The sequence below is a fragment of the Perna viridis genome, chromosome 9, assembly GCF_037379345.1.
Source record: "Perna viridis isolate PV_CMFRI_1.1 ecotype Kerala chromosome 9, ASM3737934v1, whole genome shotgun sequence".
NCBI lineage: Eukaryota > Metazoa > Mollusca > Bivalvia > Mytilida > Mytilidae > Perna > Perna viridis.
Genome location: NC_142453.1, coordinates 1196618 through 1223461, shown reverse-complemented (window position 1 = coordinate 1223461; position 26844 = coordinate 1196618). Strand labels below are relative to the sequence as shown.

The following is a 26844-nucleotide window of genomic DNA, read 5'->3' as shown; positions in this document are numbered from 1 at the left end:
TAGATAATCAAGCCAAATGTTAGATAAACAGCATTAAACCAATATTAAGTAAGTTCAAATTTAAGTTTTTTTTTTTTTCTTTTAGAGTTTTAATGGCAACTTTGAAAGGCCACAACAATCAAAGGAGCTACCCGAGTAGCATCTACAGTATACTACTTATGCTTGGGTGAGCTTCAAATTACAAAGCCCTCCATTTGTTTCCTTCTCCCACTACCTTATCCTTATTAATCGTCAAAACATAGAAAAGGGGAGATATGAAATGCAGTCTTACAACTACATGTACATTATTTTGCAGAAGCTGAGGACCAATATGAAGTTTTATAGCAGTCCATCTAATATGGTTTTAACAAACTGTTATTTGAATTTGGAATTGTTTGGAATTTAAGAAAAAAAGTTTTAAAAAAAATTAATAAAACTTAGCCAACTAGGAGGGTTAGTCATGCCGCCATTGAGGTTGGGGGCATTTGCAGAGGTCTGAGGCTACCTATATTTTCTTTAATTTTTTTTTTATTTGTCTACTTTTTGAGATATAACTCAAAATAATGTGCTGTATTATTTTACATGTTGTTTTTTTTTTTGGCCAAAATGTTTTAATCAACAATTTTTGAAAAGTTTATGACAATGAAACAAGACATATGCAAGAGCAGCTAGGACAGTGACAATGGATGTCAACAGAGGACAGTAACTCATTTGGACCTTTGGAGAGCATAAAAGGTGAAAAGATATTGTGGTCCTACTTTCTATTATATATTAATGAAACAGACTTTTTTTAAATACTAATAGGGTAACTAATTGGAACAAGAGAATAAGAATAACCAAAATATTACAATAAGTTCAAAAGAACAACTTTATTTATTTTTAAAAAAGCTATTCTTTATTTATTAATTGCCATTTTCAACATAAATTTTCAGTTTTATGATCAGCATTTTGATATTGGCATTGTGAGGTTTAGACAGGACGGTGTGAATAATCACAATTGTTTTACCAATGGGACATTGGTTAGTTCACTGCAATACATAATATAAATGCTTTAAAACATACCTGATCAGTATACCACTTACAGATGTTATTTGGATAAGAGGGGACCATGTTTCTTTTATCAAATTTCTTCTGAAAATTCCTATTGAAATCTGAAATTTTTACAAAGAATGTTTAAGGGTGGTCAACTGAAATTCGAAAGATCTTTTAAAATGGCATTCTAACAGTTTGAATCCAAATCAGTCTGTTTACTGGTACAAAATATTCCTTTTGATGTTATGATTATAAAATTTACATACAGGTATTGTCAGAACAAACACTGGATTTATAGTTTTTAATCAATAATATGTATAAGGTAAATTTTATTCATAAATTTCAATGGCAAATTTACAACATTAAAAGAGATTGTGTTATATACATACAAGATATTTCTATCAAAGCTCTAGCTCCTTTATGTTAGCACAGCCATAACAGCTGCAAAACATAGCAAGAAATCAATTCATTATACCATCACAAATTGCTATATTGAAAGCATTGATACAGTAGTCATTTAAAAAAAATAGAATTATCTCCCCTGAAATTTTTTGAAGCAGAATTTGCACTTCTGCCTGCATAATTTCAACTATCAATGTCCTTTAATTCAAAACAATTCTTGTGAGTTTATACTGATAAAAGAGTTTCCCAAAAATACATGTACATGTAAGTCAGTATCTTTTTAATCATACAAGACATATTCTTCCGTAACACTAAACTAAGGCAGAAAAAAATACTATTTTCCTATGTACCCTCGAACCCTAAAAATCTTCATTATTTGTGCCTACCCTTCAGGCTTTTTTGGTCTTTGCAATTTGTGCTTTTAAAGTCAAAATGTGTCTGAAACACAAACCAGTCAAACATTCTGATAATTAATATGAAAATTTAGCCTACATATGTACAGTCCTTGAACCGATTTGCGCCACGGTTTGACAGAACGGTGACGGATCTGATGCTAGTTTCATTTTGTACAATGATGGATGATCTCCTAAAAATAAAACAAATGTAAAATAAAGTATAAATTGACATTTAAATTTATTGCATTATGTAATCATGTATAAATTCAGACAAGGAAAACACCGGAAACCGTAAAATATATTGACCACTAACTGTGGTCACATGATGTGATCACCGGTTTAACTGATTGGGTTGACAGATCGATGAATGATCAGAAACTGATCGGTGATCGATGACCGATCACAATTTTTGTTGCACGGATCGGTTCAAGTACTGTTCCAATCAACTCTAATTTTAAGTGCATGTTAGCAGAACACATTTTTTTTTCTTGGCCTTAGTCAATTTGTGTAAATCTATCCAACAGTACTTTAGTTATGTTACAATTGTTCTGAGAGAAATTGTAAATATGAATTGAGAAAATAGAAAAAAAATGGGAACTATCATACTCTGTTTAGAAGTGATATACCCGGTACATAGACATTTTAGAAGATTTGGATGTAAACCAACAGTACACTGTGTCTATTTTGTACTGCTTTAAAATAAGTTTTATGTTTATGTGATAACTTACACATTTTTGAAGTTCTAATCAACTTCAAGATCAACAGGTGTACATTAAATTTAAATGTGAATGTCAACATAGTTTACAGTCTAACCAAAATTTAACAAGAGGCTCCCAGGAGCCCGAGTTGCTCACCTGGTTGAACTTTGTCTTTCAAGTGCCAAAAATTTAACAAGATGTCCAACAATTTTGACTCAAGACGACTTTGGTAAGATACATCATAAGGATCATTTCAACATATTGCCTGAAAACTATTAAAAAAGGGCAACAACTCTTACAAGGAGTTCTCTGACAACTTTGATCCCTTCAAGACTTTTGTAAGCCTCTTATAATAAGGATTATTGCAGCAACTGAAAGAATTTGGCTTAACTTAATGGTTTTTGAGATATAGTATGCGAAAAAACTACTGTCTGACTGCAATGTTCTATTTTAATAAAGGCAGCCATGTTTTTGACAGATGAAAAATCCCCTCACCATTTCTATGCAGGACACCCACAGGAACATTTATATTAAGTTTGGTTAAATTGGTCAAGTAGTGTCAGAGGAGATGATTTTGGAAATAAATAAAATAAAAAATAGCAAATAAATGTTGAAAAAGTGCAAAACTACTGTCTGACCCCTACGATCTATTCTTAGTAATGGCTGCTGTCTTTCAATGGATCAAAAATTCACACATCAGTTTGGCCAGGTGAGCTAATAATAACAGTAACTAAGTTATTGGGTAAATGGAAAAAAGTCACATAAGTGAGAGTAACAAGTTAATATGATTTTAGTAGAAAAAAAGGTTACTGTACATTAAAAATCACAAGAAGTCACTGAAACAAAATGTTCACAACATTTGCTAGTACCAAAAGTCACAAGAAAAATATCCAATTGGGTGACTGATGGGTGATGGCTATTCCACTAGAAAAGCGATATTGTTTTTAGTGGGGTTGACCCCCACCCCACTCCAAAATATAAAACAAAAACAAAAACAAAAAATACAACCTTAATTTCTGAAAATAAAAAGGCAGGAGATAAAAAAATTGACCTTTGCCCCCCTCCCCCCCCTCAAAAAAAAAAAAAAAGAAATCAAATGGTTGCATCCTTATTTTATTGACAGAAAATAAATGGTTTCCTTGATATGCATGCCAAGTGGACTATAAAGAATCACAGGCCCCCTGACACCAGGATTTTTTTTTTACACAAAAAAAAATATTGTTTCCAAAATCTAGTTATTAATTGCGTTAATCTCAAACATGTCCACTTGCTATTTAATGCTGTTTTATGCCCAGTTATTCGTCTATCTCCTTCTCTTTTTCTCCCTTTTGGAATTCAGTTTCTGGAGCTATTTTCTGATTTGGGTGGCCAAATCAGAAAGAAAAGCTCCGGACACTGAATGCCAAAAGGGGTTACTTCTCTTTAATACTTTATGCTTGGTCATTTGTTTTGTTTATCCTTCTACTGGAGTTTTAAAGATTCAACTTGTCTGACATCTTGTTGTAAAGTAAAAACAAAAGGAATGATAAACACATACATTTTAAGCGTCTAAAGTTGTGGTATTAGATAAAGAAAATAACTTTGATGTCGAAAATATGGCGGGAGTTCTGATGTTCTCTGGTTTTATCGTACAATGTAATTAATCATGAATAGCGGAATTTATAAACTTATTATTTGCTTTAAAATGATGCACGTTAATCCGAATGAAACCATGTCTCATGTTTCCACCACGTAATTAAAATTCAAAACAGAGGTCATTTTGCCTGTATTTATCCTCAATCCTGGGGAATTTTAAGAAAGTTTTATTTTAACTCGATTTCTGGACAACGAAAAAGACAGAGGTGTTAAGGTTGATTTCGAGAACTTTCATTACTATAAAGTGTTGGTTTACTATACATCGAACTAATGCAATTTAGATTTGAAAATAGGTTTTCTGCCCAAATATTACATAATTTCAATTAGATTAGTAAAAAAAATCTCTACTGTGTGTTAATAGAAATGAAATCCTTCGATTTTTCTTCATATTTGTGATATAAGAGAATGTATCGTCCCTTTACTCTAGAAGATAACCTTTGACCCAACACAGTGTTGAACGTCATTTTCAAGGAGAAAAAGACAACAAACCACACGTGCTTACATAAGAAAGGGAAAATATCAGACACGATTTGAAAATGCCGAGACGTGGTCGATCTTCACCGCCACCTAGGTAATACGTCTTCATAGTTTTATACTTTAACAGTTGAATGCTGTATCGTATGTTCACAATTTTATCTCCCTTTTATTTTATGGTTTGTGATAAATTGCGTAATAAAAAAATCATTCTTAGAGTCTGCAGCCTAACTTGAATGGGATCATCATATGTACTGTTACTCTTAATCCAATTTGAATAGCACATGAAATTTTTCATACAAAATCCCACACGTACATTTTGTACCTTATGCATTGGCATTTTTTTTTTCTGATTACACATGTACTTTTACTTATTTTATATAAGCAGGTTAGAGTTGCCATAGTCCTAATTTTTATTTTGCTTGGTCACCTTCAAGGCAATAACGTCAGATTAAAAAAGTGTGACAGGGAATATAATGTGCATCTGGCCATCTGCCATGATCTGGCTATGAATAAAAATTTCTGTTCTGTTCTTTTCTGAACTTCATGATTACCAGAACAAGAGTTACCCTTGACAAATTCAATCTTCACAGTTCAGCAGTAGTCCGAAGCCTTAGGCTTGTCAAAAAGAAGGTGGGCCTATAAAATTACCCTGGAGCATATTGTAGAGGGGTTGGGTTACTTTATTGTACATGTATCTAGAGCTACCCTTGACCATTGTCAAGGCATGACTTTCACATTCACCATTTATGTTGAATCTTGTGGAAACTGGCTAACAGTTTTTTACTAGACAAAGACTTATGATATTTGACGTGAAGGCTGTAAGAACAGTAATAGTTATGTGAAAATATGTCTCTGAACATAAAATTGTTTATGATATGCTTCTATATATATACATGAATGTATAATTTAAAAATTCTTAAAGTTTCTGCTACCTTGGCTCCCATTGTAATGTCACCCAGTTTTATGCCTGTTCAGTGTTAAACCTAGTTGGTCTGCTTATAATTGGAGATTGGTTCCTGAACTGAAGTGAATGTGAAAGTTGTTTATTTTGATCGGTTCAATATAAACATGTACATGTATCCCTGTTCGACATATTGAAAATATGTTGTTTGAAAAATTAAAGTGACAAATTTTGGTGAAAAAGAAATGGTCGGCATTTTTAAAGATGATTTGGGTGTATATGCAATTTGAACCTGTGTATCTTCCCGATCACACAGTGAACCTTATAGGGTGGATATCCAATGCAAGACAAGACAAGGTTCATCAGTATGGCAAAAATGATGGAAGCTAGATTGTACCCAAATTAGTTTGTTTGAACAATGTACATACATTGAATGGTGTGTACATGTAATACAATAATGAATGCTTGTATGGGTATCAGGTCTGTTTGTCCTTTGGTCCGTTCACCCTATACATTGTACATGTATGTATACATGTATATGAGGAAAATAGAAGAAGACAATATTGAAAATGCACACACAATTCAAAGAAACACCAAGATTTCCTTATATACCATATATAATGAACATGTATACACCTGGAAATTATGGATATACATTATCATTTTGTAGGGTAAACAGGTACATGTACAAGGGAAAATGGACCCTGAATCATTTGTACATGTATTTTCATGTACATAACAGTACATTTACAATGTACATGTATAAAACAGATGAAACACATGTGTCACCTATGTTTATATTAATTTTTCATTAATTTCAGCCGTCCATCAATGCCTAGTCGACCCTCCGTTCCCATGAGGGCTCCACCTGCTGCCCCTCCAGCTCACGCCCCTGCTGCACAGCCAAGACAGCCAGGATTAATGGCACAAATGGCAACGACAGCTGCAGGAGTAGCTGTTGGATCTGCTGTTGTAAGTACATGTTTATACAAAGAATGGTAATTATTTTTTTAACAGGTTATGCAAGTATGAATTTACATTTTTGGTAATGACTACAAACTAGTCAATGTTAACAAGGTCACAGTGCTTAAATAAATAAGTGACCAGGTTTTTTTCAGAGAGAATCATGAAATCAACCAAAAAGCTTGTTACAAGGGGGAAATGGACTTCACTTCATTATGGAATGGAAAGAAAAGCAAAGAATTACATGTACATAAAGGTGAAAAAATCATTAAAGAATTTTGATGGTATCTACCTGTTTTCAAATTAATCAACATTTTCAGCAATCAACATTATCAGCAGTCTTGCATCAGCCTCTTGGCAAAAGTGGTCAAATTTGTATAATACCAATTTCAGGATTAATTATTATCACTTATTGTACATGTATAAAAGGAAATCAAGGGAATCATAAAGAACATTGTAATCCACTAAATCCTTAGATAATGACAAAGAAAGTAGACACTTGTAACAAAGAACATAAATTAACCAAAAAAGCGTGCATATACATGTAGAAGCAAACCAGGTTCCAGTAAAAACTAGGAGCTTAGACCAGGTGCACTGGTAGGGAAAATGTCATCTGCTTTTTTTACTATCACTGCAAAGTTCAAAGAAATTGTCAGGTCAGGATAGCCAAGAGGGGAAAACTGACTCAAATAACAACAAATGATATGTACTTTAGTGCATGTATTTATAAATATTTCTTTAAACAAATAATGACATACAAATCAACCGAACAGATGCTTGACTTGAGACAGGTCTGAACTGAATAAATGTACTGTTTTGGAATTGATATTGTTCTGATACATGCAATTCCTGCAAACCTGCTATGCACACGTTCATTTATAAGGATGACAGAAAAAAAATACAGATGTATGCATGTTTGTCCATCCACTAGGTTTATGTTCTGTTTGTAGGGTCACACTGTTGGTGCTGCCATCACAGGGGGTATGTCAGGAGGCCATGGAGGTGAGGTCCAACAGCAAGCTCCACCCCAACAGCCTGCTTACCAACAACCTGTGTACCAAGAGCAAACCATGCAGCAACCATGTCAGATGGAACTGAAACAGTTTATAGAATGTACCCAGACACAGAATGATATCTCCATGTGCCAAGGATTTAATGAAGTCTTAAAAGAATGCAAATTCAGATATGGTACATGTAATTTTTATTGATTGTTGTAGTTGTAATGGTTTACTGGGATTTGTTTAAATGACTTTTTTAGGAACTTACATACATGTATATATGTATTGTAAGATGCAGTCACATAATGGTGTGTTCCTATCATAGTCTGCCTGTAGATACTTGATTTACAGCCATTGAAGAAAAGTCAGTATTTATTTTTAGATTATTGCCCAAACAGTTTGAAATTAGGGAACAAATAGAAGCATTTTATGAAATTGAACTTTGTGTATATTACTCAAGTATAAGTTATGGATCTTTGAAGTATTGTATCACCATACCACAAAGGTCAGACTGGGATTGACTTTGGGGATAAGGACCAAAACTGTTAAGAAATAAAAAGCTGACAAGAACCAAAACAAGGTTATTTTCTTGTTTTCAAACATGGTATTAGTTATAAAAAAAAGATGAAAGTTGCTTTGTTGTAGTTTTACATTGTACTATTTGTTTTGATGTAGGATTCTAAGATTCAGAGTTGACACTTTTGTTGAAAGACTAAAATCACAGATAATTCCATAATATAGAATAGGCATTGGCTATAAAAGTGGGCACCATGAATTTTCATGTTATCCTCACTTAGCAGCTCTAGCAAATACCATTTTTTTTTGTATAATTTTCATAATTTGTACATTTTCTGAACAACATCAGTTCCGTATGAAAAGCTGGAATATTTTACTTATGACCTATGATATAAAGAAATCCACATCGAAGATTTTGACACAACTGAACATCTACATTGTTTTTCAAGACAGTGAATGCCTTTCCGATCTGAGAAAAGTAGTGCTTTGATTTGAAAAATATGATCAAAGCTATATTTTTCTCGAAAATTTCAAACCAATTCATTTCTTTTAATAAGGAAAAAATAGAAAAGACCTCAAGACTATCTGAAAAGAGACAATTTTTTTAATGAGGCGTGATCTTTAATTAAGCAACTTTTTTTGGTTTGGCTGAAGAAAATGTTCTAATTTTTTTAATTTCCTCGGTGAGGACAGTCCCTTTTTGTTGCTTCTGGGGCATGATTTTTTTTTATTGGTGTATTGGGAAAGTAAAAGGAAATTAAGATACATGAGTCACATGTAGTAGGCATAGAGCTTACACTGCTTGCTATTACCCCTTTTTTTTTGTGTTTTTGAAAAAATATTTTAATTTGATATTTGCAGGTGTTCAGATGTGAACAAATTGTCAGTGATTGAAAGACACTAATTGTACCACAACAAAGAAAATCTGTTTGAAGAAAAAAACAGACACATTGGATGAAGAATGTTTATTTGTGTGTGATTTTTTAATGCATTTTATTTTGTGTTAAACTTCATTCATTTAAATTTTTTTTGTTTTTGTTTTTTTCTTAACAGGACTTCAATTCATACATGCAAATTAACTAGCTGGTACATATCCTAGATGTCATATAAGAAATAGCTGACAGCTTCATTGTGATAGCAAGGAAAATAAAATTATGAAAATTGCAGTTAATAGGTTTTTGATTTACTCATAAAAATCATTAGTGTCATCTAAGTCAAAGACTTCAAAAGCATTAATTTATGTTAAGCATTCTCAGAGGTGGATTCAGAAATTCCTTTGGATCTGCCTATTATATTATGAACCATCAGCATCATTTGACTTGAGTCATTTAGACATTGGTTTTAAAGGATATTAAAATTTTGGAGTTGATAATCCGTGCGGTGGGGATAGCAAACTCTGTTTTTGGAATTAAAATACAATAGAAAAAAAAAACATTACAAATTAATTTGAAAATATATATGCCTTGTATTGGTTATACCAAGTAATGTTTTGTCAAAAGATATGAACAATAGACAAAATAAAGCAAACATCACACAAAAAGATGACCAACTTTTTTAAAAGAAAATCTAACATAATAACAAAAATGTTCCACTAAAAAGTTGGTTTGATGAGTGCAAAACAAAAGTGAAGTAGAGAAAATGGCTATTTATAGTTTAAGACTACTTTTCTGTCCAATCTTCATGGACTCGTCCTATTTTCTTTGCAGTAAATTATTTTTTCACATGTCCTTAGAAATGCTACACAAGTGAAAATTTTATTGAATCGATTTACACACATTTTTTTTAATCTAAAAATATGCACATCACTATAGGAACTCAAAACTGGGGTTTAATATTATGATTTGGAACTCATAGTACAGCTAATGTATCTACCATGTCAGAATAAACCACAAATTTGCTTAGTTTGACTAATGCAGAAGCTTTTTATCAGAAGTAATATTTATGCCTAGAATAGGGTACCTATATAAAAATTTGAATAGAAAAACTAATGTTTGTAGTAGGGCAATGATATTCTGGATTTTCTGTATGAAAATGAATACTGTAGCAGAAAAACAACAACTTTCATGATTATATTGAAATGTTTATTAGAAATAGGTACCAGTATTGCATTGCATATCCCTGAGCGAGTATACATCAAAACGTGGATGCTATAAAAATATAGTGCATTTTCTTTTTGCCTCTCTACAAACTAATGTTTTGTCAAAAGATATGAACAATGACTTATGAAATAGAGCAAACATCACACTATAAGATGACAATTTTTTTTTTAAAGAAAATCTAACAATAACAAAAATGTTCCACTGAAAAGGTTGGTTTGATGAGTGCAAAACGGAAGTGAAAGTAGAGAAAAGGCTATTTATAGTTATAGACTACTTTTCTGTCTGATCTTCGTGGACTCACCCTATTTTCTTTGCGGTAAATTATTTTTTCATTTTATTTTTATCTATATATTGTCACATGTCCTTAGAAATACTACATAAGTGAAAGTTTTATTGAATCAATTTACATATTTTTTTTTAAATCCTAAAAATATGCACTGCACTATAGAAGTCTATGGGAAAATTAATACGATACTGAGACCTGATGGCAATAGCTCACATGGCCTATGTCTCGTAAGGAAAAACATACATGAGAAAAATCTGCACATTAAAGCCATAACAAGGCCAGTCCCAACCTTACCAGACTTTGACATACTGAATCTATTTGCAATTAATTATGCAGTAAAGAGACAATTACTGTTGGCTGATTTGAAAAAAAAATTAGATGAAGAAAAATTGTTCAAACTAGAATAAATAAAATGGTCCACGGAGCACAGCATCATAGGACTACAGTGGTTGAACCCTTAACAGTTGGGGCTAGTGTGGACGCAATATTATTTTTTGACAAGCACACACTCTGCAAGTGGGGGTATCAGACATGACTGTTGTCCACTTTTTATGGGATTTCCACTATTTCAAAGCAGATTTTACCATTACGATTCTTTTTTTTTCTGTATATTTACTTCAGATTTTGACAATTTCCGTTTTGTTTGTTCACCTCATAAATCATCTTTGGTTTATAACCAGTAAAACTGATAGAAACAGCCACACTTTTCCCCCAGTATCAAAGCCTTGTTTGTATATAAGTAGATGTGTGTATTCTATATTAGTGTACTATTACTGTCTACTTAAGTACATTGTACCTTAACCTGGTAAGGTCAACAAAATAAACAAAAGAAATAACTATATACACATACATGGAGTGAACATGTATAATTAGAAAATGCAACGGAACTTTTGTTTACAATAATCTACATTTTTTAAATAAATGATGTGTTACACAGGGAGATGGAGCCCATGCATAGCTCGCTCTCATTAGTCCATATTTTTTAAGACATTCAAATGTAAAAACAAAATAAGAGATGTACAATGGCATCATGCTATAAAGAATGTGTGAAAGTTTTATCAAATTCTTCTCAGCAGTTTTAGAGGAGTTGCAAATTAGAACTAGGGATGAACAAACAAACATATCATTATATACCTCATTCAGGGGAATAATAACTATAAACTTGATCATTATATACCTCATTCAGGGGAACAATAACTATAAACAAACATGATCATTATATACCGCATTCAGGGGAATAATAACTATAAACATGATCATTATATAGCTCATTCAGGGGAATAATAACTATAAACAAACATGATCATTATATACCGCATTCAGGGGAATAAGAACTATAAACATGATCATTATATACCTCATTCATGGGAATAATAACTATATACATGATCATTATATGCCTCATTCAGGGGAATAATAACTATAAACAAATATGATCATAATATACCTCATTCAGGGAAATAATAACTATAAACAAACATGATCATTATATACCTCATTCAGGGGGAATAATAACTATAAACAAACATGATCATTATATACCTCATTCAGGGGGAATAATAACTATAAACATGATCATTATATACCTCATTCAGGGGAATACTAACTATAAACATGATCATTATATACCTCATTCAGGGGAATACTAACTATAAACATGATCATTATAGATCTCATTCAGGGGGAATAATTACTATTAACATGATCATTATAGACCTCATTCAGGGGAATAATAACTATAAACAAACATGATCATTATATACCTCATTCAGGGGAATAATAACTATAAACAAACATGATCATTATATACCTCTTTCATGGGAATAATAACTAGATTACAATACAGAAAAGTTTATTTTAACAACTCGCATGTAAAACTATATCACAAGATCTAATATTCCAACAGTTGTTCCTTTGAAGAAAAGACTTCTTACTTCACCTTGAAGTGTTGTTTTTTTTTGCCACACCTTTTAAAGTTGTAGATAGCAGGGAACAAACTAACCTAGCCCTGGTGTGTCAAGTTTTTTTTTCATTTCTCTCTGTAAATTTATCCATATCAAGAAGCAGATCTTATAGGGTAGTTTATTTCTGTTTTCTCTGTAAAGTTATCCATCTTACATTTATTTTTCATTTTGTCTGTAAATATAGATATATCAAGAAGGATATGAACAACGTTAGTTTTTCACACAGTGCCACCTCCTATGCATTTCTCTCTTTGTAAAGTTGTCAATATCTAGGAGCACAGAAACTAGAGTTTTTCTTCCATCTCTAGAAAGAATGTTCAAAGGATTGCTGTAGAAAACCTCTGCTGTCAATGTTGGTTTGCCTAGATATACTTGTTGAAAATATTCCTCTGAGCCTTTGTAATATACAATGGTTACCTAAAATAATTAAAACATCAATTACAAAGAAAACAAGAACAGTACTACAGGCCTTGAAATAAAAGTAATATTTCATGGAATATTAGTAATGAAAAAAAGTTTATTGACACAAATAAACCAAGAAACCAATATCCACAAGACGGATAAAATATTAGGTTCTTGATCTAGTGTGTAGTGAAGATCTGAGATATCTTCCACTTGTGGAAGATATCCCAGATCTTTACTATTCATGAGTACAAGAACCTATTTCTTTCGTTTAAAATTACTAAAACTATATGAATGAATGTGGAAAAAAAAATGAATATATTGATACACCTGTCCAAAAATGTGTGTCATGTCAGTTAAAAATAAATACCTAAAAATAAAATCCTCAGAAAAATCATTTGTGCATAATTGCTAAGAATAATATAATAGACTGTGACGCCATGGTGTGGTTAAATAGAGGAAAGTTTAGGAAGATTCTTTTTCTGAAATATGGTGATATAATCCACTATTTTTTGACGGAATATTGACCTATCTTAAGTTCATTTTTTGTTCCTAGCTTTGGATTGGATGGATTTGCCAGTGAAGACCGAGTCATGTGCCACTGCCTTCAGTTGAAATTTGACCAAAAATAAAAGAAAGCCAAATTTTACACTCCTCCCTTTACCTCATAAGCTTCAACTGCATACTTTTAGTATGTGTGACCTTGACCTTAAATCTACTGACCCCAAAATCAATAAGTGCCTTCCTTACATCACCCTTACTCCTTCAATTTATGTATGAAGGCTTTCAAAAGTTATGCCCTGGAAACCAATTATGTAGACAGAAGGACAGACAGAAAGCCTAATTCTATACTCCCCTATCTTGGCTCCTTATAACTTGAAAATTGTAAGATATATCTGAAATCTGTTTGTAAAATGCAGGCAAGGATTTTCATAAGGAATACAATCATAAAAAAAATTCTAAATGGAAACGTAAATAAAGAAGTCAATTTTTTTGGGGTATACATTGTAACTCAAAAACCATAAGAGATATCTGAAATATAACTGTAAAACACATGCAGGGATTTTTATCAGGAATCATAATCTGACTAAAACTTTTATTTTTTTATTTTATTTATTTTTTTTTTTTGGAGGGGGGGGGGTGGGTATTGCCCAATTTCATACCACTTCAATTCCAAAATGGATTAAGATAGGACTAACCTGTAAAAAACAGAATTATGAAAAGATAATGCTGACATCTGAATCATCAAAAAATTAGTTCTACTATGTATGTTAATTGTCAATTTTAATGGACAGTGTGATACCATTATATGATTGAAAAATATTTTTGCAGTTGTATAAAATGGTTAAGTCGGACAAAACTGAAAGTTGATAATAAACAGCAACCAAAATAGCTTACAACATACACCCCATCTGCTGGTATATAAAGCCCCATCTACAAGTTAATAAAACCCCATCTACTGGTATATAAAACCCCATCTACTGGTATATAACGCCCCATCTACCAGTATATAAAGCCCCATCTACCAGTATATAAAACCCCATTTACCGGTATATAAAACCCCATCTAATGGCATATAAAACCCCATCTACCGGTATATAAAGCTGTTTAATAAATTTGAGTCCATCCTAGTTGGAGCAGAGATTAATAGACAAGGTGATTCCAGAATACTATCCAGTCCAAAAAGGAAAGAAATACAAAATATACAAAAGTATATTTCAAAAATCAAAAATCAGTGTAAATTGTCTTTGGAATGCTATGGTAATTTAATTAATTTCAATGTCAACATAATGACCCCAACACTGGTTGTTTGGGAAATGTCACATACGATTATTTCCTAGGAATCTCTATATTCCGGAAACACTGAGAATTTCCATTTTTTTTTTTTTGTCAACCCTTAATAGTTATGCAAGACAAACCTTCATTGCTTCAATAAGTAACCCATATATGCCTCGGAATCCAAATAAGGATTGACCAGACTGGATAACTGCTAACATGTCTCCAATGTGTTTATGATCATAATGTGAACTTCCATTTGTTTTAGAGCCTGTAAATCCAAAACAATCTCAGCTGTTGTATACAACATCATACAAATTAATGTTAAGTTTCTGCTGTTATTTACAATGCAAAACATTAAAATATCACAGTTAATAACCATAATGGTTCATTGATATAAAAATACTGCCTTACATGCTACCAAAAGATTTTTTACTCTACAGAGGCCAAATTTTCTTTGATATTCAAAGAAAGATAACTCTTATTAATTAAAAAAAAAAACAATAAAAATGTTCATATTTAATTTTTTTCATAAATAAGGTATCTTCCGAGGGGGAGATAACTGGCAGGAAATGTTCGATAGAAAAACAAGAGGCTCACCTGGTTATAGTTTGTCTTTCAAGGCCAGTAAATTTAACAAGGAGTTGTCCAACAATTTTGACTCAAGAAGACTTCGGTAGGACTATCATAGGGATCATTTCAGTGATAGAAAGTGTCTTTCTTTTATAGTTTTAAAGATATTGGCTGAAAACTGTGAAAAACAAAAACCTGTCATTTTTCATCTTTTAAGAGCAATAACTCCTACAGGAGTCACCTGACAACTTTGATCCCTGACAACTTTTGAAGGCTCTATAATAAGGGTCATTTCAGCTATAGAAATAATTTTGCTGAACCTAATGGCTTCGGACATACTTGTGAAAAACTATTGTCCGACTTCTTCGTTCTATTTTTAGTAACAGATAAAAAAATTCCACTTCAGTTCTATGCACGATACCCCAATGAGCATTCATAACAAATTCGGTTCCAGTTGGTCAGGTGGTGTCAGAGGAGAAGATTTTTTAAAGAAATAACATTCAAAATGGCAAAAAAACTTCAAAAAAGGGCAATAACTCCAACATGGCTCAACATATCAAAATGAAAATTTGACCACAGATAGATCTCACCATGCTGAACACTTACTCCCAGTCAGAATTTGGCTAAACTTAGGGTTTTGGAGATATATGTGAAAAACTATTGTCTGACCCCTATGTTCTATTTTTAGTAACAAAGGCCATGTTTTCGACCAATCAAAAATCCCCACTTCAGTTCTATGCACAATACCCTGAGAAACATTCATACCAAGTTTGGTTTCAGTTGGTCAAGTAGTTTCAGAGGAGAAGAGTTTTGTATAATTGTTAACTACAATGACAGACAACGACGACAGACGACAACAACAACGACTATGGATGCCAAGTGATGGCAATAGCTCACATTGCTTTTGGCCAGGTGAGCTAAAAATGGGAATTTTACTGTTTTAGCTCACACTGCTTTTGGCCAGGTGAGCTAAAAATGGGAATTTTACTTTTTTTGAATAATATAAAAAAAACAGTTGTGTGACCCCCCCATTTTTTCTTTTGAAAAGTGTCATTTTTAACAAAAATTCTTTACACCAGTTGCGAAATACTAGTAGTGAAAATTTCCTACAGAATCTACATAAAATGTTGTGAAAAAATCACCTATTTCACTTTAAGGTTCAAATATCTCAAAATCAAACTTGGTGACCCAAGTTTTTCATATTAAAATTGTACGGTATGTTCATTTAATTTTATCTTTGAGAAAAAAATAGGAAACTCTACATACAAAAAATACTTCTTATGATCTACCGTAAACTTTGATATCATTAATAGCTGGTCTTTCCCTCACAATAGCAACAACTTTTGAGACTAAGTGAGATCCATCTGTATCCTTACAAATACCGTAACTTTTAACTAATGCATCAGGGGAAGATGAAGTTATCTTCTGGTTACACTTTAATGGGTATGATGTATCAGATTCATCACTGAAAATAAACAACATTCTAATTATGATAAACAGCTGTGTTTAAACAACATGGTAACAGACTCTTCCCCACGTGTCTAAAGTGCTATAACTCAGAAATAAAAAATAAAAAGCTTCACTGACCGCAGCATGATTCGACTGCCGCAATTGAACTCTGTTCACTTGAGGCAAGTGTGGACACAATATTAGTTTTTCACACACTAAACGTAACATAAGGACTTAGAGTTCATTATCGAGACAACAACTCATTTGGATACAAAAATGGACAATGTTTTGAAATTCAATTCAAGTATAATGGTCGGCTGCAGGGTGCATTCATTGATCAATTTGTGCCTCATTATCTCAAAAACATTGATTAATAGATTCTTGGGGTTTAACGCCCGAGCAGCAATACTTCAGCTATATTCAAGCGAAGACATTAAATTATGGGGTTTATTTGGTAGGCAAACTTCTGAAAGCTCCTGTATTACGGCTGGGGTTTTTTACTATGAAATCCAATTATAAAAAAAAAATCAAAATCATACTTAAAATAAAAAAGTCAATTTTTTGGAGGTGTGGTCCTCTTTGACCCCTTATAACTCAAGAATGTAAAGAGATATCTGAAATCTGATTGAAAAATTGCAGACAGGGACCTAATAAAAGAGAGAAATATAATAAAAGTAATTATAAAAATGTACCAGAAATAAAAAAGACGATATTTAGGGCATGGCATGGCCCTGTTTTGCCCCTTATAATTCGAAAACTGTAAAAGACAAATCTGATCGAAAAATGCAGGAATGGATTTTCATGAGGGATTTTATAAAATCAGACCAGAATAATCAAACTATCTTGAAAAAATCAGAAAAAAATACTTGTTTCTGGACACTTTGTGGCCCCTCATTCTTACTCAGGTTATCCCAAAATTCAATTCCAGTCTTCCTTTTGTGGTATGGCACCATGTAATACAATTTCAAAAAGATTCAATCACTAATAGTCAAGTTTGTGTTTGGCCATCTGGAAAATGCATGTTTATAATCTCTCTTTTTGCCCCTAATTTCTGAAAAATTCAAGTCTTTACTACACAAATATAATCAAAGTTTGATCACTGTGGTATAGAATATTGAGGAACAATACCATAGACATTTCTATGCATTTATTATGTTTATTGGAGTTATACAGTTAAATTCCATGAAATGCTTGTTTTAGACATTTTTTGGCCCCTAATTCTAAAACAGTTTGTGCCATGAGCCACTAAATCAATAAAAACCTTCTGATTGAGGTTTGGAATCTTGTAATAAATTTTTATAAAGATCAACCATCTTATACTCAAGTTATCACACCAAAAATAAGTTTCTACAGACAGCGAAAACAACGACAGTGCGATATCATTATACAACCACAAAAAAATAGAAAGCAATGAAAAACAAAAAGCCGCTTCCTTGTACATGTGTGAAGATAATCATCTAACAGATACCGGTAAACAGACTACATGTACATCCTTCAAATTAGGATATAACAGTTATCTCCCTACTAACTCAACTGTCAAATATATCTGTGGAAATTCAATAAATAACATCTGTGCATGCATAAAAAGATTAAGGATGTATCAATGAAAGAGTAATCAAGGGAACCAAGGCTATAGCGGTCATCAAAAGAATGTAATCCAGGGACAAAGACCAGACATGGAAAACAAACATACACAACAAAGAACATAAAGTAACTAAAATCATACATACAAAGTAACAAAAGTAAATGAGCAACTTGGACTCCACTAAAAACTGGGAGCATGGACCAGGTGCACCAGTAGGGTAAGTGTCCTCTGCTTTTCTAGAAACACCCGCCGAGTTGCTCATAAAAGGTCAAGTCCGGGGTAGACAAACGAGGAAAGGAAAACTATGACCCGTTGAATAAATCAGTTTTCATGGTGCTGATGGATACACCATAACGATCCATGAGTTTATGATGACGACCATAAAACTTCTGTAGTGATGACTTCAATCTTGTAGCAACATAACCCTGTTCCAGATGCCTATTTGTTAGAGTTCTAGCGCGATACAAAAAGTCTGCGTAGTTTCAGCAAGCACTGGCATAACATATGAGTTGTGATATGAAAACTTCATGTGCAGGAGCCGAAGGGATGTTGCCACAGATGAAATGAAAGTTGACAATTCTGAATGAAAAGTCATCACGTTTGTCGTAAAGTTTGGTCAATAGTTTTCCTTTACCATCAATTTCTAAGTGTAGGTCAAGATATGAGGCTGACTTCACAGTGTCTGTAGTATCCTTTATCTCAAGTTCTTTTGGGTAGATGTGATGTATCAAATCCCCTAAATTACGATTGTCTAAAGATAATACATCATCTATATAGCGGAAACTGATATCATGAAATTTAAAATGTTATCTAAACAAATTTAAGAATAAATCAAATATAAGGAAGAACAGACAGATGAGAGTTTAAATTTACTTAAGTACATAATTAAGATTTCATGACTTATTTATTTTTTCAATTACTTTCTACATTTGTATAAAACACTAAATAATACTTCTTTGTAAAAAGTTTACTACATTTGCGATCACTCTCTTTGATCCTGTTTGGATTCCATGTCACAGAACAGTTCTAAACTGTCAGAAACTGTTCTGACCCGCAACACATCTTGTCAGGGTCTGTCAGGACTTCGGACAAAGTCTGTTATAATTTGTCATGGGTCATGACACCCTCCTGTCAGGAACTGTTCTAAGTAGAACAGATACCTGGATTAGAAGAGTTCCTGACAGATTCTGACAGTCATTAGTTCAAGAATACTTCTCTGTCTGAATTACATACAGTACATGTACCTGATTAAGAAAAAAAAAGGTGTAGCACCCGAATCCCGATTCGTATGACGGGAAGGAAGCCTTTCTATGTTTAAACTTGATTTTTACCAAACTTTTATGTATGGCATGCAGTACGAACAAAAATATTGCCTGCCGTACTTGCTATGCTCCTGACTTTATAGAATTTGGACGCAGATCTAGACACCGGTATGATACAGATTACCTATATATATATTGACATTTTTAAAATTTATACAGAAATTTTAGACCTTTATGGAACTTTAAAGTGTTCACACTCATACAATTTGAAACAATGGGACATTTAGAAGAATTTTGACCGAAATATATTAGTCACAGTCACCCATATGGTAGGTATATTACAACAAAATAGCATTTTAATGCTCCCACTCATACATTTTGCAAGAATAAGATTTTTTTTTTAAAGAATTTTGACTGAAACAAATGTGTTACAGCTACCCACATGATAATTATATTGATAAATTTATCATTTCAGTCATTATATTTAGACCCTCAAGCAAATTAAGAGTGGGGACTCGTACATTTTAGAGGAATATGACATTTTTGAAGAATTTTGACTCAAATTTATATGTCACAGCCACTACATGATAGTTATATTGAAAAACTTAGCATTTTAGTCAATAATTTCATACCCTCATACCAATGAAAAATGTGTCCACTCGTACATTTTGCAAGAATATGACATTTAAAGAGTTTTGACTCAAAATAATATGTGGCAGCCACCACATGATAGTTATATGGAAAAATTTAGTATTTCAGTCATTATATTTAGACCCTCAAACAAATTAAGAGTGGGGACTCGTATATTTTGCAGGAATATGACATTTTTGAAGAATTTTGACTCAAATTTATATGTCACAGCTACTATATGATAGTAACATTGAAAAACTTAGCATTTTAGTCAATAATTTCATACCCTCATACCAATGAAAAATGTGTGTCCTCATACATTTTGCAAGAATATGACATTTTTAAAGAATTTTGACTTGAAATAATATGTTGCATTTTAGTCAATAATTTTATACCCTCAAGCAAATAAAAAGTGTGCACACTCATACATTTTTCAAGAATATGACATTTTTAAAGAATGTCGACTCAAATTAATGTGTCAGAGCCACTATATTATAGTTATATTGAAAAATTTAGCATTTTAGTCGTTAATTTTAGACCCTCATAGAAATTAAAAGTGTGGGCATTCGTACATATGCTGGAATATGACATTTTTGTAGAATTTTGACAGAAATATATGAGTCGCAGTCACCCACATGATAGTTGTATTGAAAAAAATAAGCACTTCAGTTAATAGTTTTAGACCCTCATGAAAAATGAAACTGCCTGCACTCATACATTCTGCAGAATTTTTACTGAAATAATGGTATCACAGTCACTAATATGAAACTAGCATTTTTAGTTTCTACATTTTCTACATATAAGACTATGTAGGGAAATTATAAGTATTATCACCCATTTTTGTTGCTAAAAGTGGCATTTTGAAGAATTTTGACCGAAATATTTAGGTACACGTATCAGTCACCCATTTAATGCAAAATTGTCAATTTCAATATTTTTTAGAATGATTCCTGACACTTAAGTTATTAAAAGTAGCTTTCACTCAAAAAGTACTTTGTCAATCTTGAACTTCATGAGAATTACCAAACATTTGAAAGTTATCTGTTACGACTTCTACACTTAGAGCAGAAACATAGACCTTTAATTTTATGATTAAATAATTTGATTTCATTAATATCACAGGTGTATGACAGAATGTAAAAAAGTTATACATGTAAACAATGATAATTTTTGAATGATGAGTGACTGGACCATGATCGACGAAAATTGGAACATGAACAACGATTGAGTGATTGTGGGAGGATGATGATCACGATGAGCTCTCTATATGTAATTGGAAATTCAAGGTAAATTTTGAAACCAAGATTTGTTTCCTAATCGTGTTAGCTAATTTACATTAATTAGTCACACAGTTTCATTTATTAATAGCAGACTTCCTGTTCTAAATTACATCACACAGAATAGAAAGATTTGGTGTCAGGAACTGTCCAAGGGTATGACAGTTTAGAACAGCTTTTCATACTTTCTTCGTCACGACCCAGGACAGTTTCTGTCAGGATCTGTCAGGGAATAGGGCAAAAGGTGTCCTGACCTATCTGCTGTCATAGAACAGAAATCCTGACAGATTCTGACAGAGAGGTTAGAAGTGATCGCAACTGTATGACTCCTAAGATCACATGACTTCTGACAGATTCACATATTTTATGACTCCTAATATCACATGACTACTGATGGATTCACATATTTTACAGATTTCTTTCTCTTTGATTTACAAAATTTTACTTTGTAACTTCAAGTATTTCATCTTTCAAACAAATACAGAAATTTAAAGAACATTTAAAATAACTGAGTGAAAGTTTAATTACATTTTACATGTAGTATTGAACTCCTTCAAATGAGACATATGAAATTAGATAAATCCATTGTCCACAGTTTTACATTAAAATCCAAAATTGACAGTACTTGACCTGTTTTCAGGGGACTGAGGGGGGTTCCTGTTGGAAGCAGCACATGTGTTCAAAGTTGTTGATGAAGAAATATTGAAGTTATGAAAATGTGGTCCAAATTACCCCTACCCAATCCCCTCAAAAAGATTGGGTAAAGATCTGTCAATTCAACTAATACATGGAAGTGGAGTGGATTGGTTGAGGACTGATATACTTACAAAATCTTCAATCCACAAATTTGTGCAAATGATATAAATAACTGATGGTATTTCAAATCATTTTTCTTTTCATTATCCAATAGATTCAATAAGTTATCAGAGAAATGTTGTAGTTTTGGATAAAGCCTGAAAAATACTGAAAGGTTAGTTTACATGTATTTTATGACTAGTTATGACAAATTAACAACTATCATGAAATAATTTACAATTATTCATTGCTTGGAAGTTTGTACAAATGCCAACCAACTGTACAGTGTAGTGTGTTTCTTTACATGTATATGCAACTCTGTCCCAAATCCAAAATTTGTTCAGTTGGTATTTTACAAGAATATACACATGTATATCCTAATAATTACATTTACTGTGCATACCATTAAAATACACTAATCTCATTCAACTATTGGCTTAATATGTGATGTTTCATGTATTAATAAAACATTATACTTCAAGCCATGTGCACAGACCACACCCACAATTTAATGGACTTATTTTATTGGGCAATAAGAATTGCCTATTTTCTATGTAAATCTAAAAATAAAAACAGATATGAAATTAAGGAAATTATGAAATGTAATTATAAGAATTGAATGAAACATTGTATATGTTTCATCACCATGTAAAAGAGTTGTAAATACTTGAGCCAAATTCATGAATGTGGCTCTGACTCGTACTGAAAATACCATCATTAGACTACATGTACTTCGATTGGAGAAATCTGTTACTCCATTCATTACAACATAAGAAGCTATATAGAATTAATTTAGTAAGTAATCATTCTTACATAAAACATGTGTTACTGTATAAATTTGTCCTGTCTAATAGACTCCCATCACAGTCGTGGAACTGTTTATAGCAACATCCTTTTCTGTCACAAAATAATGGTATAACATTGAATTTTCAATGGGCTTGCTTAATTCATTGAAATTAACCTTTGCTGTCGCCAATTTATTAACATCTGCAATAACTGTATAGTTGTCTCCACTAAAAAAGTAGTTATCAAAAGCAAAATTGATACATTCCTCAAGTATACAGCAATGTAAATCTTGGTTTCTTAATGAAGTGTAAATGTCACCAAATCCCAGATGAAGATGAATACTCAGGTCAGTTGGACCAGTTGATGTAATGTTGTAAATATCTACATTGGTATTGCTTTGCTCAGTAACACTAAATGAATCTGAAAAAACAAAAACGATTTTTAATTTTCAATTATTAACTTCTGTGGTTTAAAATTCAAAGAATTTTCAGAGTTGTGTCATGTTAAATTACTACTGAAATAGTTATCAATGGCAGACCTGGGGAGAGGGTTATGCAATAGGAACCAACTTTGTGATAGAAAATTTGGTAAACTTTTGATCAAAATCCAAAGAAAATGAAAATGTGTAAATAAAAGTCCAGAATCACCTATTTAATAAGTTCGTGGGTTAAAATTATCGCTTTATCATAAACTTATGGATCCAGCCCAGATTATTGAATGCTGTTTTCTCAGAATTTTTAACAGCGTAAAACAGAACCCTTTAACTCATAAACTAAATAAACATCATAATGAAATATATATTTAATGAGTGTATCAGGCTTAGTTTTAAGAGCTGATAAATTCATACGATATTGCATTTTTATAATACTCATAACTCAATATACCAAAATTCCATTTGCAAACCTCACATACAAAAAATAAATATTGAGGTTTTTCAAATATTTTTTGACATGAACCCATTTTATTACATTTTGTATTCCTTTCTAAAGTAGTGAAGCTTGCTCTTAAATGTAGAGAAATTTGTCTAAAAATTCATCATATCAACCACTTGAGAAACTTCAGTCAAAATAAAACACTGCATCACTAATTGATGTATGAAAGGTAAATCAAAGGGAATAACGATTCAAATGGTAATCAAATGAATATAATCCAAGGATAACAACTATACAAGGAAAACAGACAAAGAACATGAAATAACCAAGATAACACACGTAAATTAAAGAAACCAAGCTAATGAGTAATCTATAGAGATTCCACTAAAAATGTGACCAATGTCCAAGTGCACCAATTAGGTAAGCATCCTCTGTTTTGCTAAAAACAAATGCCAAATAATTAACTCTAAAATACTGTATTGTGGAAAACAGGGTCTCGACAACATGTTTCGAAGATAAATATGTTATTTGATCAGAACTTCTCAGACATTTTCAAAGAAGTTTTAATATGTTGTCATTAAAAATGTATGTTGACATGGTTGAACCTCGAACTGTTCAAGTGATAAAAGAGGATGAAATCCTCGTAATGGTATTTAATGCGATATAAAATCATAACTTGGAAGCACTGACAGCCTGATTTAAGTCTGACAGGAAGTCACTTTTTTGAAGCTTCCCATAAAAATTTGGTATTTTTCCATTTTCACTAAAAAGTGTTTATCATATGGTCTTTAATGATTATTTAAATTCAGATACATGTACTTTTATTTTTCTTTTCCAACATACCATAAAAGTAGGCCCTTCTGACTTCAGCTAAAAAGTCTGAACTAAGAACACTAAGTACTACTGTCTCACTAAGTAATTAGCCACAGTCAAGAAGTACATTTGTATCAAGAGGTTACAAGAACCATCAATTAAGATGTCTAGAAAAAGCCACAAGAGGAGGGGGAAGTAGTGAGACAAGAAGATTTAAAAATATATCTATACATATACGTAGAAGAAACAGAAGGCACTTTTATCAGAAAAACAAATCCCTTCACTTTACCGTTTTTTTTTTTTTTTTTTCTGAGACAAGTGCCTGTGTGTGTGATCTTTGGTGCGTTATAAAAGGTTATGACCGTTCATTACTTTCATTCTCTTCATTGCTTCTGAATTTTGATGCTTCTATTGGTTCAGAATACTTCCTTTTAACCGTCCTAGATGATGTATTCATATGGACAGTTTTCACTCGATCGTCCTAGTAGAGGGCATTGAAGAGCAAGTGAATGAAACGATATAAATTAAATAAAACCATAATCATTTCGTCCCAATATCTTTTCGTAACCAAATATCATGCTTTACGAGATCAGCTTTGCATGATTTTTCGGTTGGAGGACATTATAAATAATGCTATTGTATATACTACATCGGAACTTTCTAAAAAGAATGCTACTGTGATATGGTCTCAGTATCGTATTAATTTTCCCATAGACCTCTATAGTGAAGTGCATGTTTTTAGGATTTTTTAAAAAATATGTAAATTGATTCAATAAAACTTTCACTTATGTAGCATTTCTAAGGACATGTGAAAAAATAATTTCCTGCAAAGAAAATAGGGTGAGTCCACGAAGATTGGACAGAAAAGTAGTCTTGAACTATAAATAGCCATTTTCCCTATTTTCACTTTCGTTTTGCACTCACCTAACCAACCTTTTCAGTGGAACATTTTTATGATATTATGTTAGATTTTCTTTTAAAAAAGTTCTTCATCTTACAGTGTGATGTTTGCTCTATTTTTTAAGTCATTGTTCATGTCTTTTGACAAAACATTAGTTTGTAGAGAGGCAAAAAGAAAATGCACTATATTTTTATGGCATCCATGTTTTGACGTACACCCACTCAGGGATATGCAATACGATACTGGTACCTATTACTAATAAACATTTCAATATAATCCTAAAAGTTGTTGTTTTTCTGCTAGAGTATTCATTTCCATACTGAAAATTCAGAATATCATTGCCCTGCTACAAACATGAGTTTTCTATTAAAATTCTTATATAGGTACCCTATTCCAGGCATAAGACTAATATCTCAATGTTAGCCAGAAAATATTACTTTTGATAAAAAGCTGCTGCATTAATCAAACTAAGCAACTTTGTGGTTTATTCTGACATGGTAGATACATAAGCTGTACTATGAGTTCCAAATCATTATCTAATCCCCACTTGTGAGTTCCATATATGGAAATATTAATATCCGAACCTCCTTTTTTGTCTTTAACTCAAGGGAGCCTCTTGTTTAAAGTAAAGTATAATGACCGGTACAACCAACTGTTTTAAACTATAGATATGGTCATTTCAATTATAATAAATCCAGAAAAAATTATACCAATATCATAGTTTTAAAAAAATATAGCTTTTCATATGCAGAAAATACAGATTGTAAGCCATTTTGGTACCCCAGGCAGATACAAATGGACCTCAATGTCACAGGAAAAGGACTTTTTCTTTAAAACAGATAGCTATGATGCAAGAAATATAGTTTACTGGTATAAATATTATAATAACAATTGTCTGCTTTAGATACTTTTTGAAAAAATTCAGTTTTTATATGAAAAAACACCATTATTTTTCTTGCCGCATTAGAATCTGTCCATTTGAACCACTAAAAAAAGTCCACTAAAAAATTGGCTGATGACTTTTGTGACATTTCTGTGTTTAAATCAACCACACAGTTATATGGCAACTCATTTTAGCTATTTATTTGAAAGAAAAACAAAAAATAAAAAAAATATTCATTTTTTCATATATAAGAGGCAATGTATGGAAAATGACTATTTTCAAGTCCTAACCACATACTTAAAATGTGTTGTAACTTGAAAACTATCCTTTATGCAGGAGTATTACTTGCTTTAGGTTACCTGAATATAGATATGCTCATCATAAATAGTCAAGATAATAATTTTATTGAACTGATATCCTACAAATTCATGAAAACAAAATGCATTTCCAAATTTGGTCAAGATTAACCATAAATGCAAAAAACCAGAGCTACCA

The 26844-nt window shown here is 32.1% G+C and overlaps 1 protein-coding gene and 1 pseudogene across 2 annotated transcripts; one reads left to right on the top strand and one right to left on the bottom strand.

The window, feature by feature from the left end:
• Positions 1-4550: 4550 nt before the first annotated feature.
• LOC148606041 (uncharacterized) lies at positions 4551-9162 on the top strand. The gene is made up of 4 exons (XM_088544297.1): positions 4551-4712; positions 6341-6491; positions 7433-7670; positions 8858-9162. The coding sequence occupies exons 1-4, from the start codon at positions 4678-4680 to the stop codon at positions 8869-8871; spliced, it is 438 nt and encodes a 145-aa protein (XP_088400423.1). The 5' UTR covers positions 4551-4677; the 3' UTR covers positions 8872-9162.
• A 901-nt stretch (positions 9163-10063) lies between these two features.
• LOC148606040 (uncharacterized) lies at positions 10064-25095 on the bottom strand (annotated as a pseudogene). The gene is made up of 6 exons (XR_015914994.1): positions 24938-25095; positions 22908-23300; positions 22127-22252; positions 16386-16561; positions 14667-14794; positions 10064-12762 (listed from the first exon to the last, which is right to left on the bottom strand). The product of XR_015914994.1 is annotated as an uncharacterized LOC148606040 (transcript).
• Between the last annotated feature and the right edge of the window lie 1749 nt (positions 25096-26844).